This window comes from Prinia subflava, chromosome 4 (assembly GCF_021018805.1).
Source record: "Prinia subflava isolate CZ2003 ecotype Zambia chromosome 4, Cam_Psub_1.2, whole genome shotgun sequence".
In the NCBI taxonomy this organism is placed as follows: Eukaryota; Metazoa; Chordata; class Aves; order Passeriformes; family Cisticolidae; genus Prinia; species Prinia subflava.
The window spans coordinates 3,746,478-3,762,836 of record NC_086250.1 but is presented as its reverse complement, the minus strand read 5'-3'; the positions used below and the strand labels follow the sequence as shown (position 1 = coordinate 3,762,836).

Genomic DNA, 16,359 nt, shown 5'->3' with positions numbered 1-16,359 from the left:
AAATGTTATTTTTTAATTCTGCTCTATAAGAAGAAGCAAATTAATGTGAAAACAAGAGCAGACCTCTTTTGTATTTACATTCATGTCATTTTAATGGGCTGGGGTTTTCAGCCTGCTCTGCACAGCTACTTGGGAAGTTCATTTAATAATTAGCAGCCTCAATAACTTCTGACTGTCAGAGAAAGATATGATAATGCAGGAAGAAAAGGATCTGGAGGATGGTCATCTGTTTAATGTTCACATAATTTAGAGTGTTGGACAAATGAGTATCTGCTTGATTTATTCCTTCTTTTGAACTCTTTAAATGAATTATGGTTAACATAGACCAGTTTTGACAGCTAAAAATATATTTCCTTTCAGAAAATATGAAGCAATTGTTCCAGTATTGGAGTCTGAATGGAACACTGGGAATGATTTTGGAGAAGAAGGTGTTGAGGTGCAAACCTCCCAAGAGCAGAAAATGTAACTGGGATCCTTTTAAACTTTTTTAACTCTAAAAGGAGCTAAATGCAAAATAAATCAGACAAGCCGTGTTTGGAAAAACAATGTAGTGAAACACTTTTTCCTTAGTGCTACCTTATAAATCATGAAGCAGCTGAAAGAATGAAAGCTTTCCAGAACTCTGTCCCCTTTTCCAGTTTGTCTTTGCTATGTCTATGCTACATTGCAATGTTCTTTTTTCTTCTTATAGTTCTTTTTCTCTATATATAAGAAAAAAAAATGTTCTAGCCATGAAATCAATAGTCTCATTCACGTTGTTTCCAGTGTGCTGGATTCCACTAAGTTCCTTTATAATCTCACATTCTCACCTTTCTACTGGATGTCAACTTGGCAAAGATAGAAGACTACCCCCTTTTCTCCTGTCAGCCAACCTGTAGCTCAGAAACCCCAAAAACTGGGAAAGTTCTCCAAAGTTTCAGTGACTCAGAAGACAAGATTTGAAAGGACATTTTGTCTTCAGCAAGGTTTTCACCTGGCTTTTTCTTTCTCTAAGCAAACCAGAGTCTCGTGCTCTGGTTGAATTTACAAACCCTCCCACTCCTCTGTGACAACAGAACCTGTTCCTTAGCACACCTCAGAGCAGCTGCCACTGGTCCTGGAGGACACCGTGTTTTCCCCTGTTCCTCACTCTTCCTGTGGAAGGCAACCATCTGTGAAACCTTCTCGTGGCCACCTGCTGCCCCAGCCAGCTGTTCCCTCTCCGAGCTGCAGCTGCCACAGGTGACAGCAGCTAAAAGCCAAAAAAATGCTCCAGCAAGAGGAAAATCAACTGGCAGCAGGCCAGGTGGATTAAAACTCCAGCACAGGAGCTGACAAAAACCCACCTGTGTGTGAAACATCAAGGAGCAAGGAGGTAGACAGAGGTTTTCAGCCAGCAGAAGGGCCCAAAAGGGCTCAGCAGGTTTCTTTCCCCTCAAGCAACTTTTTGTGCTGTGCTCAAAGCGGTTTAAAAACCTGCCAGCATGGCTCCAGGGAATGGGGAAACTTGGAAAATTCTGGCCTCCCAGGAACTCTGGGGGGACCAGGACCAGGGAGAATGTCTGGAAGGTAGTGGGGTAATTCTCCGTGCCTCATGGACATCAGCAAGTCCTGAAGTAAGGCTAAAATGGGATTTAAGTGGTACACGAGTCCTGTGCTGGCAGGGGCAAATTTTAATCTCCTTGGGAAGGGGAGGGCATTCGGAAGTACCAGTGAGGAGTTAAAACACTGATGGATACAGATGGTCCAGATTCCTCAAGAGTTTAGAGAAGGGAAAACACAAAAATGATGAGAGAAAACCCAGACAGGGTGTAAGATCCTTCTCATTCTCAAGAGCAGAATTAATAAAACAAAACTGCAACAGATACAAAGAACAGACTGAAGCTATCCTGACTGACCACAGCTGAAGACACGTCCCAAGAATGAACATTCTCTCTGTTCTGTTCACCTTTGCCAGTTACTGACCCGTAATTTTTAAATAAAATCTTCAGACAAACTTATCACTGCTTGATGAAAAGAAATTACCAATTTTCTATCCAACATTAGTATTAAAAATGTGATGAGATGGTACATCATTGTTGGGTAGCTGCTTATCTCTGACCTGCAGGGAAATTGAGGCAATTGGAAATAATTGACATCTTCTTATAAATAGTATTTGTCATTAAAATAAATTGTAGCATTGAAAGTCACCACATTTTCTAGTAATTTCTAAATTTACACTACTAAAACATGGACATTCAAATCAGTTGAAGTTTCCTCTGTGGCTCTGAAACCTCTTTACTCTTTCTATATTGCATTAGCCTTCTTTTCCAAGGTTTATTTTGGGCAGGTACAGTGTGCACATTGTTGTATTATTTAACAGTATTTTTACTGTAATGTCATTCACTACAATTAAAAATAAATAAAAAACTCGTTACTAAAGTTTTTTTTTCTTTACCAGTGCTTGCTTCTTGATAGCTGATTTGGTTATGAAGGAGAACATGACACTTGAGAATAAAATGTAACCTAATCACATTTCTTAAAAGAAGTTCTCTGAGTGTACATGCACACATGTGCTCCCTGCATTATTAAATCATTGAACTTCATTTAAAAGTCTCTTTAGAAATAAGGGGGAGAAAACCTCTGCTTCCCCTTACTTTTATAATGACTGAAATTAAATTTGGGAAGGAAATATTTTATTAATTATTTAAGACTTTCTCAATACAAGCCACAAAATTTTGTAAGTAGAATTTATAGCTTGGGAAACTGCCTTTTAAAATACAGGAGCAGGAATATGAGTAATTAAATAAATTGGAATGTTAGGTTGAAAACAGTTTGCTACTGAAGAACATGGTGGAACAGAGTAACCAAAAAACCCCTAAGTGTAGATGAATACAAGCACCATATTTTAAGAAACTGTTGCCACATTTATATTGTCAGTTTAGCTTGAAACATATGAACTAAACAATAAAAGAGGCTGAACAGGGCTGCTGCCAGTTGAAAGGCAGAGAACACAGTGAGCTTTGAGAAATCACCTACTAGATGGAGTTACCCTATACATTAAGCTGTATATAAAATAAATTTATTTTGCCACTTTACATTACACTGTGCCAGATAACCATGTGTATTTGGGATGGAATAACTGCTCTGTATTACCCAAGATTAAATTATGAGACAGCTTGAGAAAAAATATGGGGAAAATAAGGATTTGCACTGGAAAGTAAAGAGGTAGAAGACTGCAGACAGACCTTTTTCTTCTGAGAAGAAGAGAGGAGTTAAAGAAAAACACAGACAAACTAATGATGTTCCCCTGTCTATTGAACCCTAGATATAATTTCTAATTGTACAAGAAAACTACCAGCTCTTAGGGCATATTTAAAACTCCAGACTGGATATTTTATATATGGTATGTTTATTATTAGTAGAAATTGTCTCAGGAGTTTTTAAGGCACTGTCAAAAAATGGCTCCCTAAATGTGGTTCCTCTTTATTTGAAAGACATGCTCATTAAGCACATTATCCTACTCATTTCAGTAAAACAAACACATTAATAATTCTGTTTTTATCCCCACTAACACTTCCAGAGACCATGCAGGTACAAAAGTATTATTTATGCTCTTCCCGACCCCACACTTCATCAACCAAATCACTACACTTCAGATTGTTTTCTTTCCTTTGCAGGGAGGAAATCTTTGGTTTAAGGGATCTGAACCAGTTGAACTGTAAATGGAAGCTCAGTTCATCCATCATTGCTAAAGATGGGGGAAAAAAATAAAAGAAATCCCAACAAAACACCAGAGTTTGATTTTCAGATTGCAGGGAGGATGTTGAGACGTCAGAAAACCACATTCATTCTCAGAGAGCCTTGAGGTAACAGCACAGCAAAGAGAATAATTCAATAATACAAGAAGAGGACCCCTTCTATTGCAGAGGGAGGTGGTGAATGGCAATTTCTGCCAGGCCTGGTACATCTCCACAATCATGAAAAGGAATGTTGGAAACTCTGCCTTCACAAGTCAGACTGATGTAAAAATGGGCAAGACATACATTTTGACACACATGAGAATTCTGATGACTTCAGGAGAGGTTGGGGAAATCACAAAAGCAGCTCGCCTCCTTTGAAAGTTAACCAATACTTGTAAGTTTTGGCTCAAACAAAAAATGCTGAAAAACCAAATGGGATCTTACTTAAGGGAGAACTTTCTCCTCTTCCTCCTGCCCAAGGGGAAGGATGAAATCAGAGATAAGTGGATCTTTTATACAAGTTACCCATACCAAGTGCTGAAAGAGAAGGAGCAAAACTTAGCTTTTTCTGTTGATTTTAAACCAAAAGAGGGTTTATCACCAATGGAATCGTGGATAAATTTCAGTGTTAATGAAAATGACTGTGGTAGCAATGGCAAATGATCTTACCAGAAAAGCTGATGGGCTACTTGGATGCTCTGAAGAGAACGACTCAGCAGGAGCTTCACCAGAGGGCTTTCAAGATTCCACTCAAACTTGAGCACCTTAAAAGAAGAAAAAATAATAAAAAAATCAATTTTATGCTGGCTTTGGTGCCTTTCCTTTGTAACAAAGCTAAGCAAAAAGGACCCGGTGCTTAATTTGAACAAAGCAATCATGGAGCTTGCTCTGCAATGCAATGAGCAGAGAAACTCCAGTCCACAAGGATCTGCCACCACCTGTAAGACAGACAGACAGACAACACCCTGATTCTGTGTTAACATGCATATAAATATGCAGCTTGTCTTCCCCCACTTAAAACTATCACTGCTACATTTAATTTTTTTTTTAATCTGATTATCTGGTTTGGAAAATAAACTTATTTTAGAGCACAAGCTGTGGAAGGTGAAAGGCCGCAGCAGTTTGTGAATGCTGTAAAGCTGTGAAGGTTCTGCTGCCTCACAGTAGTGGATTACATGAATATATTCATAAATGCATATAGAGATATCAATCTAGATAAGCAGATATCACAAACACAGAAAGAAACCCTGAGAAAATCTGCAGTGTGGATAGTGGGTCATCCATATACACAGAGTTATGAAGTGAGGGGATAAAGCTTTCAAAATTCCTGTTCAGCCCCAACACTGGACCTGTTCAATCATCAAGTGCTTTGGAAGCACTGATGCCATAACCTGCAAAATGTTAATTTCCACTGAAATGCAATGTACATCTCTAAAGAGACAATTCCACACCCAAATGTCCACTTCACTCTGTGTTGACAGTGGTTCTCTCAGTATATGTGGTATAAAAAACCCAGTAATCTGTGGCAAAAACATTTCCTTCCTTGGCTGCAATGAAGCCCTGTCACCTGAGCAGAATTTCTCTTGTTCAGATGCACTTTTTACCTTTCTTTGCTACTTGAAAATACGTTTATTTGCCATATATCAAAGCTCAATCAGAATGCCAAAACAATTCCATTTTCCTATGTTGGAAACAGTCTCTCCCTCAGCCCTGCTTTTAATCCACTCATTGCACTAGTTGACATGACTTATTTATTCCTCTTACAAGTCTTAACCATCCTGAAAGCATCAAAAGTATTTAATGAAGTTATTGATCTGCACTGAAGACTTCCTTGGCTATCAATTTCCCCCTTACCTGGACCAGCTGTGGGAGGTATTCTAACAATTCATCATTGGACACATTTTCTATTTGTTGGACTGCTGCCCCACGAATATCTTGATCAGGAAAACTAGAGCAAAACAAATAAGTGTCATTAAGAGCTACCAGACCACTGCAACCCTCCTGAGCTCTCGCTGATATAAGATGTTAGAAAAACTGATTTTCTCTCAAAATGGAACAGAAAAAAAATCAATTAATTTGCTTTATTGTAGCAAGAAACATACCACAGATGACTCACTCGGATTGACTGGTACAGTGCCACACAGAGGGGGAAAAAACCAAAAAAACCCCCCAAAAACCTGATTTTCAAATACCTTTTTGAATTTGAACTACCATGTATTATAATTTCCCAAAACATGAAGCAAATTACAGATCTCTTGCTGTTCTTTCTTACCTGAAATAGAAAATTTCTGAGCCATGTGAACATTTAACAGTTACCTGAAAACTTCATTTGTTCCAAGCAACAACACAAAAGCCTGAAATTTCCCATACATAAAGGGTTCATTTCAGGTAATTTATTCCCAAATCAGCTCTTCTGTTTTCTGTCATAACACAATCAAAAATACTTTTTAAACAAAACTGATTTTGAAATTGAAAACAAGGGTTGGGTATTTTTAGGATTTTATTATGTGAAATTTGGTAAAAAGAAATGAACACCTTCCCCAGAAAGGCTCCAAGTCAGTGAAACAGACATTTCTGATGAGAAAACATTTGAAAACTCAGAATAAGCTACATTCTCAACTAATTCTGGCTGAAACCAGGGTGGCTGTAGCCTGGTATAGATTTTGTGATTTTATGGTAGAGCTCTCATCATAAAAGTGACAAAAGAGGAAAACACGGTGTGGCAGCAGTGATAATGCAGAAAAAGAAGGCTGGATCATATAGATGGTAAAAACATTTGTCTTTGAAAGAGAATGAAATTTTGATGTAACCTGATTGATCGAAACTGACTCTTAACAGAACATTTTCTCTCTTCTAAGAGAACAGGACAGAGAGTGTCCAGTGCCTCTTTTAACATTTGAAAGCTAAAAGATAATCTTTTAAGGGCTTCTTTTGAAAAAATGAAAAATATTTTCTGCCTTTTCATGTTTTGCAGTTGTGACATTAATCATTAAAGTTTGGACTCGATGATCTCAGCGGTCTTCTCCAACGTTAAGGGTTCCACAGTTTTATACACAGAGAATTTCACAGACACAGAAATTGCCCAGATTGGTTCAGATTTGGCTGATTTGCTGCAGTTCTGTTTTAACAGAGAAAGGAACAGATGTAGTTCCTGTCCATTGCCACCCCAAGGATGTTTTCTGTCTTCTCCTGGAGCAAACTGGAAGTGTTGGTGGAGACCTTTCAGTTGTCAGGGGTGCAAGGAGGGTCATCTCTGCCCAAGGGGCAGAAACGCCTTCAAGCAGCACCACAGCCAAGTGGACACTGCTCAGAAGGGCTGCTGGGCTTTGATCCAGTTCCCTGCCCCACAAATAAAGCAGTGAATCCCTTCCCTCTGAGCTGATATGTTTGTTAGGCTTGGGGAGAGATCTCTGATTTGGCAGTCTAGGCATACACAATAAAAAGATGACTAAAGGACAAAGGTTATCCTGTCATTTCACCCCAAGTCCTTTGAAATCTGACCCTTTGTGCATGGCCACAGACCGAGAGTGTCACTGCTTCAAGAATTCTTCACAATCCCAGACTGCTCTCTTCCCACCTTCCCACCCAGCACCTTTTGCCAATAACACATGAATAAAACCCCAAAGGGAAGCAGAGGAGGCAGCACCGCATTTGCAGCAATGACCCCTCGTTGCTACCAAGATAAAAAAGAGAAGAAATTGTAAAGCCAAGTGCTCAGCAGCGTGGTGGCACCTGCTGCTTGAATCTTGAGCTTCTGAGTTCAATAAAACCTGCTGAAGCAGAACAGTGTGTGCACTTTGATCAGCGAATTAAACAGAGCCCATCTAATAAAAATGGGGATGTTTTGACCAAAAAAAAAAAGGATGGAAAGTGGGACTTGAAAAAAATAGTTTTCAAGGCTGCAACCAGCAGCAACCTGTAACACTTTCCATCACCCTTTAGCAACGTGACTCAGGTCTGGTTTTACTATTTTCTTTGTCTGTTATGGCACATATTTAATGACGGTTCTAATATGGTTTATAATTCTTTGTATAATGCCTAGAGGGCCTCGATGGGGAGAGGAGGAATGCATTATAAATAAATTATCATCCTAGGCACAAATTAGAGCTTTTGCAGGGCTTGTTTTTCATACTTATTTATTCTAGGCAACCTATTAGGGATGAGAAGTTGTTACTTTAATATTCACATAGCTATTTAGAACAAAACATATTTGGAGGGCTATACATTAAAAAAAAAAATCCCTTCCATATCATCCTATTTTCAAACTATGCAATTGCTCCAAAGGGTTGTGTGCCAAGCTTGTGCAGATAATATGGAAATGAGACTTTTCCTTCCCCTTCTTGCCTGGTTCAACAGGCTACTGAACAGTGAAATACACTCCACACAGGCACAAGGCCAAGCAGAAAAATGTTATTACTTAGTTACAGCTTGTCCTCACCAGCAGCCAAGATCTGAACACACGCAATGCCATGAGGAGAGAAACTCCTATATATATATATTTTTTTTTTTTTTCCAGCTAGACAAAGAATGAGAAAATCATTTTAATCCCAAACTTTCCAGAAAATTCAGCTGCTAACATTTGATTTATTTAGAATTGATTAGATGTAAGTCAGAACCAGGGCTATGTCTGTGTCACCAGAAGCAGTGCCAGGAGATGTGATTAGGGCAGTGACAGGCACTGTGGGGAAATATCTGCAGGGCAGTTTGCTGCAGGAAACATGGCTCTTGTCACTCCTGAATGAGATTTTGGTAATTTGTTGGTCTTGGTGACTAAACTGTTTCCTTCAGCTTGTAAATCTTGAGCTCAGCTTGAGGCTTAGTTCAGTCTTTTGAACAGAACGGGCAATTAGCATTTTTTTAACTACCTGACAATTTGTTAATCCCTAGATGTAATAGACATTGCTTTTTTTTGAATTTCAGTGTTGTTCAGGGCCACGGGTACAAGTGCAATATTGAATTTGCATTTAAGTATTGAACACAGGCACAATAGTTAATTCTATTTGTTTTCCTCCTTACATTTGTTCTTGAGCAAACATTTAACATCCTCAGAAACACTGGAGTTACAGCAAACTCTTATGAACTCTGCTAGAATTACATGGTGCTTATGCTATTCACCCTTGCAAACAGCAGTTTATTTGCTAGAAGCCAATAAAAGAGTAAGTTTAGAAGCAGATCTGAGTAAAAAAATCTCTTCACATGCCTGGAAACTATGCCATCTTGCAGTCTGGTACTTAATTAGGGCTGGAAGGGTTTTTTATTTCTTTTCCAGTGAATAAGCTTGCAAATGTTTGAGTTGCATCAAATCTGATTTTAGTAATCCATAAATTAGTCTTGATTAAAGGACAAAATTAATTGATTTTTTGACTCTAATTCAATGCAAGAGAAATCACTTCAGGCCTAAGAAAAAGAGCTTTATAGCTGGGATATTAGTGGAGAGCTGATTTCCAGGGCTTGCTGCAATGAATATGCAATTATTTATTTACACATGCTGAAAACTCTGAAAGCAGAGAAGCAAGACAACTCTTTCACAACAAATTCAATATTCCAGTCTTTAAAAGGGACACTCCTCAGAAAGAGGAGCTCATCTGTAGCACAGCCTGCCTACATCAGATCAATTTTTTGAAGGATTTGAGCTGACAGAATTCCTGATGTTGCCTCTGACTGTGGCTTCAGAGAGGCAGGATCTTTGAGGAGGACTCTTCCTACTGCTTTATGGTTATCACCGAAATATCTGAGAATTTAGCTAAAACCCCTCAGCTTAAAATGAAATCTTATAATAATACTTGTAAGATTCTTTTATTTTATAGTTTCAAAATGGCAATTATCATCTAGGATTGGGTTTGCACTCACTTATAGTTGTTATTTTTTGTTTTTTGGTTTTCTTTTTTTTCCCCCCTCAACAAACAACCTATTGGTCCATGAATACTCCACTGTATAGAACCATTTGTTCTATAGAACCAATTGTTCCCCATTTATTCCCCTGGCTGCAATGAAATATCTTGCAGCTTTCTTCTTTTGGCCAATTTATTTGTTCTCTCTTAAGGCAATGAGTACTCTACAACAGAGATCATGGCTTCTTACATATTTGTCCCAGGTTTACACACATCACAGGCTCTACCAAAAAATAAACAATATGTAATCGTTAATATGTAATAAATAATATGTATAGTTGTTGGGTTTAGTCCTCAGTTACAGGTCACATTATGTAGGACTTCAGAGGTCTCCTTCACAGCCTGTCTCACAATTTGGGTTCTCCATGAGTGATGAAACTGTTTCCTCTCATTAAACTCTCACCTATTTAAACTCAAACCCTTTTTCAGTTTTGTTCTTCCCTCTCTGTGTGATGCCAGTGACTGACAGCCACCCATTTTTTAACTTCCAAGTAGATTATTAGATCTCCCTTGAGATTTTAAGGTGTTTTTGTAAAAGCTGAATTTTGAGCTGGATGAGCACAGATTTCAATTTGGTTTAGAAATAAGGACAACTTTCAGTCTTTGAATCTTTTCATACAGATAACCAGTTGGGGGCTATTTGTCTGGCTGTACCTTTCAGTTAAATCAGATTCAAACAGAAAACTAAGCACTGCTGAGGCGTCCTGTGGATCTGTGAAACTCTCTTGAGATCTTAGCATCTGCCAGTGGTGAGCTGACTGTAAATGAGAAATAGATGTGCATTTCATTTTTAACAGTTTTATTATTCTAATTTTATTGTGCTGCCTCAAATAACCCTATGCTGGAATATATTTGTCATGTAAGTGAAACTCCTCAGTTCTTTACATTTTCTGGCAGGTGATGATCTCTGAAGAGAACAATGTAGCTTTTCACATGTCTTCTTTTAAGGTAGAGGCTTATACCATGCCACTTATTTCTGCATTCCCTTCATATTTTAAGTTCTGTTGCATTTTCAAAAAAAAGAAAAAAAATTAGTCCGTGAAATTAAGTCTGGCAGAAACAAGGAAAGCTGAACTATCAAACCTATTGGAATGAGGATACCAAAGGAAAACAAAAAAAACTCTTTGAGTAGTAAAGGATATCATGTCATTGATGGATGCAATTGGGCCAGGAGAGAAAGTATGGAAGAATTGTTTAAAAGAATAGACAGGGAAGTTTTGTGAGCAGTCTATTTAAATATTTTAAAAATGATTAGACAGGAAGAGGGAAGAAACTACCAGAAAAATGATTAAGGTGTAGAGTTTGAGCTCACAGATAAGGTAAGAAGGACTCCCTGTCTGTGATTTTTTCATTCCTTTGAGGGCTTCTAAAGAAAACACCATGTGAGTGTATGAAGGTTAGAAAATTGTGAGGACTAAAGGAAAATATAGAAAAATAACAAATACTATAAGTAAAAAGGACACTGCATTTTCATAATTTATGTTTTTTTAAAAGAGAAAATTCACTCTTCAATGTGAAAGTGAACCTTTCCCAACCCCACACCAGTCATGGTCATATTCACTCACTTTTGCTTTGGCTGATTGATTGATAGACAGATCTGTTGAATTTATAGAAAATATACTTTCAGTGATGCTCACAGAGATTTTCTACAAGAAATTCTGACTGAAACAACTAAGAATAAGTTTAAGGTGTCATGGAGACCATATGGTGAGCCATATCCTAGGACAAGAGTGGGAAGAAATTACCAAAAAGAAGTTTCCATTTGAAACCTGTATGATCTAGAAGGCTCTTCCCACCCTAGAGACAAACTTCTCTGCTACATTAAAACTGAAGATAAAAACCATGAAAAACATGATTATTTAGATTTAGCTTCCTGACTAGAGTGCACATTTATGCACAGAAAGCATGCAGTATTCTACATAGTTGTCTATTTGTCCTACTACAGCATTCTGCTACAGTACCTTCATATTTATTGCCAAGAAAGCAAAAAAAAATGGTTAAAAGCAGTTAAAAAAATAAAGAATTCATCATGTGCCACTGCCTAAAAAGACTTGTGTGTTCCTAGCAATGCATACATCACCATCTAAGTTATCACTAAATTTCATATATATTAAGAACAAGCAGTTTTAAAGCTTTATCAGTAACATGTTCTGTACATCAAAGTATCAAATTAATTGTGAAGTGTTGCTTTGTTCTTATCTTATTTCTTTGCCCAAGCATGTGTTTGCTCTCCATATTGATCCATAACTACAGCCAAGTAACAGCCTGCAAACAGGAAAAATATGCACTGCTTCTATCTGGTTTATAAATACTCTGCTGGACTTTCCATTGTGAACTCCTTTTATTGAAACAATGACAATCTGATTCAACAATTCTAAATCTGTTTGGCTTTCAAAGGTATAGGAAAAAAAAATCTGTCTTCAAGGTACCACATTTTATTGTGATTATTGGTTATATATCTGAACCCCTGAAATGTAACAGCCATGGTGCTACATAAAATGAAAATCAAGAATAATACTTGACAGTCACAGGCTGAGGCGTGCTATAACCAAAACTGTGTCTGACACCACTGATTTGGGCACAGGGTTTTAAAGGAATGTCCTTTCCTGTGGAGCTGTCCTGATGGAATTAGAACTCAAATTCATTTCCCACAAGCAGGAAGTTTCTGGGAACATTTTTAAGCCTGGCAGGGAGGTTGTATCTTCACCTCCACAAGGTACTTCAGAAAGTTCTCTATTCAAAACTGTTGCAGCCATGCACTGTACTGGGAAAAGGAGACATCTTCCATGGCTGTTTCCTGATTCTGGCTCACTTTCCTCATTCCCAGCCATGACACTTCACAGGGCTGCAAATGTACTCTAAATGAGCCACAAAAAACCAAAAAAAAACCCCAAAACAAAACAAAAGGAAAAAACCCAACAACAACAACAACAACAAAAAAAAAAAAACCCAAAAAAAAAAACCAAACCAAACCCAAAAAACCCACAAAAAACCCCAACAAAACAAACCCAAAAAACAAACAAACAAACAAACAAAACCCCACCAAAAAACAAACAAACAAACAAACCCAAAAAACCCCCCAAAAAACAAACAAAAACCCCATACAAAAGCTGAGGAAGACTTTTGTTGGTTTGATTAACAAATATTTTTGGAGTTCCCTTTGCAGTAATTTGAACAGCAAGATAACCTGACTGAAATTTCCCAATGACAGTTGTTCTAAACAGATTTTAATAATCCATAAATTTAATCCATAAAAGAACAGAACACACTGGGCTGCCAGCAGCACATGGTCAATGATGGCACTGCTGACCCTGCCTTTGGTTCTTTCTCTCATCAAGGATATTCTCTGAGGAAATGACTGTACTGGTGTTATTTCCCTGGCTAGGGTGCCACACAACGTGGATTCAGCTACAGAAAGCTCTAACTCCCTAAAGTTTGGCTTTTTACCAAACTCAATAAGTAAAATCAACCAAATGCACAGGGCACCAAGAAGCTGTTCTGGGTAGGAGGGATCATCTCTGTAACTTCTGCCTCAGGGTTAATTTTATATTTCAGGCAACAGCTTATAACCATCCTTCCCTGAAATTAGAGGTGAGAGTGTAAAATCTTTCTCTACACTTCCTCCTCCCATCGCATCTTTATTGATTAAAGAAACGTTTTTGTTTTTGTTTTTTTTTTAATTCTGTTTTTTAAGCATTGGCTTCTAGGGCTCTCAGAATCAGCGCACTTGCTCCGAGTACTGGATTCAAGGTTGCAACTGAATTTATCTGTGAAATGTACCGTAGTTGTGTTTTCCATTTATGAAAGTTCTTCCTTTCCACTGCATAAATGAGCATGTTATCCTTTGCCTGCCTTGAGAGCTGCCTGAAAAAGTGGAAGAGCATAAGCAAGAGAGACACTCCAAGAACATCTGTTAAAGGGTACATTTAAGTGTGAGGTGAATAAAACAACTTAGAAGTTTCAGACAGCTGCAAAGAGTTTTCCAGTTCAGGTTCCTGTTCATGGGGCTTGATCTGGTGGGCTGTGATACCTCTCCCTAAGCTCTGTGGTGCTGCCTTCTAATCCAGGCTGTGAGGAAGCATCTCCAGTTGTTTTTATTTCCCCATCCTCACCATTGGGTGTTTGAGTTTAATCATCAGGAAAGGTGCTGCTGGTTTTGCTCTGAGAAGAAGGATAATTTAGAGTTCCCAAGCCAAGGCTTGCAGAAGTGACCTGTGATTTTGAGAACCCTTTCTGGAGAGTGAGCACGTGGCAGTGATGGCACAGATTCAGGTTCTCTTAAAGACACTGAAAACTGAAGTTCCACCAAAGAAAGCATCCAGAATCTGGAGTGACTGGAAACTCTTGGTGTCTTTTATGGTACTGATAAATTGTGGTGCATAGAGCTAAACTGAAGATCTCCTTGCTTTAAAATGTACTGTAAGCTGAATATTTATGCAGAATCAATTTCAATTTGGAAAAAAATCATTGAAGAAAAATGCAAGAGGGCTCTAGAAACAACAACAACAAAAATGTGTCTGAGGAAATCTCTGAGCTGCAGATTACTGAAAGTTGGGAGAGCAGCAGTGCCAGTATGTTTGGCCCATTTTCACTGTGTTCTCTGGGTTGGTCACCACTGAGACAGGATGCACTGGACTGACTTTTGGGCTGATTTAGCGCAGTTGCAATCCTTGTAGACAAAGATCAGCTCTAATTCATTTTCCTTACCCGTGGTTTGATAGTGATGGTAACACAAGTTCTTAAAATAGACATGAATATATGAAGAACATTTATTTTATATTCTGCTCGTGTTTTATATGAACTGGGATCTTTCAGCCGTGTCTTAGCAATCACAAGAAATCAGAGAGCTGTTTCGTGGATGATAGAAGTCAGGAGCTGAGTTGATGAGTTGTCAATGCCAAACATGAAACAGGGTAGAGTTGAATGAATGTTCAAAACCAGCTCAGTTAAAGAGCCTGTGATCCAAAGTCACTGAAGGTAAGGGGGAAATAAGGTTGGACCCCAGCCAGTGTTACCGTCCTTTTGTCAAAATGATAGAAAACTGAGAAATAGAGAACTAAGAGAGGAAACCTCAGAAATCCATTTATATGGAAAGTACTCCTCTCCTTCAACCCACTCTCTCAATTTGCATCTATCATGTGTCTCAGCAGTTAAATCAGCGACCCAGACAATTTTGAAGCTAGGCATCTTTAGGGAAATGTAATCTCTGTGTTTCTGAAGGTTAGCTTCCCAGTTGTTCAAAATATTGCAGATATGAGAAGGACAGATTTCTTTTTCTTAAGAGGACTTGTTCTGTTATCCAGAACTTCTTCCTGCAGCTTTACCATGAGGCAAAAAAACGGATTGATATTATCTTCTGTGAGAAACTCAAGGGACAAGCCATCTAAGATCCTGATCAGGAGAGAAGTACTTGATCTTTGGCACAGCTGCAGGTGCCAGCCACTCCCTGTGGTGGCATGAGAGATGACATTTTCCCTTCTTTTCCATGCCAGCAATCTTTGTGTAGCCAGAATGAACAAAGGGTACACTGCACCCCATGCACACTGAGATTCTGGGGGCCAGAGTAATATGAAATACTCTCTGAAGGACCTGAAAGCACTGATACTCTGCACCACACCCTTGTGCAGAGCTGCATCTTCAAAGAACAATCAAGATCTTCCCTTGCAGAAATGCCACCCAGACACAGAAACAAAATTAGGCAAAAGGTCTGCTCTAAAAGCCTGGCGTGCTCTGACAAACCCTATCGAATTCTCTTTCTGCTCTGAAGTCCAGAAGACAGCACACTGCCCATATATTCCTTTCTACATGGATGGATCTTTTATAAATTAGAATAGGATCCTAACAATTTAATAATGATAAATAATGATATTATGCTTCAGAATCTGACCTGTCAGTATCTTTGCTTGGACGATTCCCACTACACATAAAAAAGACATGGATGCAAACATGTGAAACTGCTAATAGTTCAGATAGGAACCTGGGATACAAGTATTCTTAGCAAATTGCAGCCAGAGAAAACAATCAATTTTAGATTATGAAATATCTATTTTTAATAATATGGCAGTAAGTGTATCAACTCACAGTATATTTCCCAAGTAAAGCTTTGGAGGAGGTTTATTTTTTTTCTGAAGGTACAGCATGAAACTGAGATTGCAAAACTGGTGCAGCTTGTGCTTACCCAAGACAAGCAACGGCTTGATAAAACAAATTGCTCATGCGTTTCATCTGCATGTGAAATGTTTTTACAGGTCATTTAAAGCAGAATACCTCCCAAGTTTTTGGAGGGAATGTAGCTGCTGACACAGATTCTGTCCCCTGAGATCTCTGTTACATCACGGGTAGAGCTATCTCCAGCATCAAGAGAGTGTCCTGACAAACAATCAGCTCCCAGAGTAGGAACTGGGGGTGGAACATGAGGCACCACGACAGAATTCATTCAGCTGACTGCAAAGTTTCATCCAATCTGCTTCAGAAAGATAGGTTACACGTGGGGCTGTGTGTATTTACATAGATTATTATATTATCTAGAGACATCAGTCCTCCTTATCTCCCATTATTCACCTCATGTCTGTACAGCAGTTTGAGGTTATGCAGTGCTATGTGAGTGCTAAGTATTTGACTGATCACCTGTTATCAAAAACTGTCTGGATCTGTTCTAGAGAATGAAATACTCTTTTCATTATGCTGAGAAATAGGAAACCTTCCCAGCCAAGAAGACACGGCTGGCACACTCAAAGTCATCCCAAGAGCTGCAACTCCATTTTCAC

General features: G+C 38.5%; 1 protein-coding gene across 1 annotated transcript in view; it reads right to left on the bottom strand.

The window, feature by feature from the left end:
• The window catches only part of PIK3C2G (phosphatidylinositol-4-phosphate 3-kinase catalytic subunit type 2 gamma), a 181,164-nt gene that overhangs the window by 95,539 nt on the left and 69,266 nt on the right, over positions 1-16,359 (bottom strand). Inside the window, exons 17-18 of the mRNA XM_063395184.1 lie at positions 5,556-5,649; positions 4,371-4,465 (exon numbers count right to left, since the gene is read on the bottom strand). Of these exons, the coding sequence (XP_063251254.1) occupies positions 4,371-4,465; positions 5,556-5,649 (189 nt within the window). The remainder of the gene's footprint in view (positions 1-4,370; positions 4,466-5,555; positions 5,650-16,359) is intronic.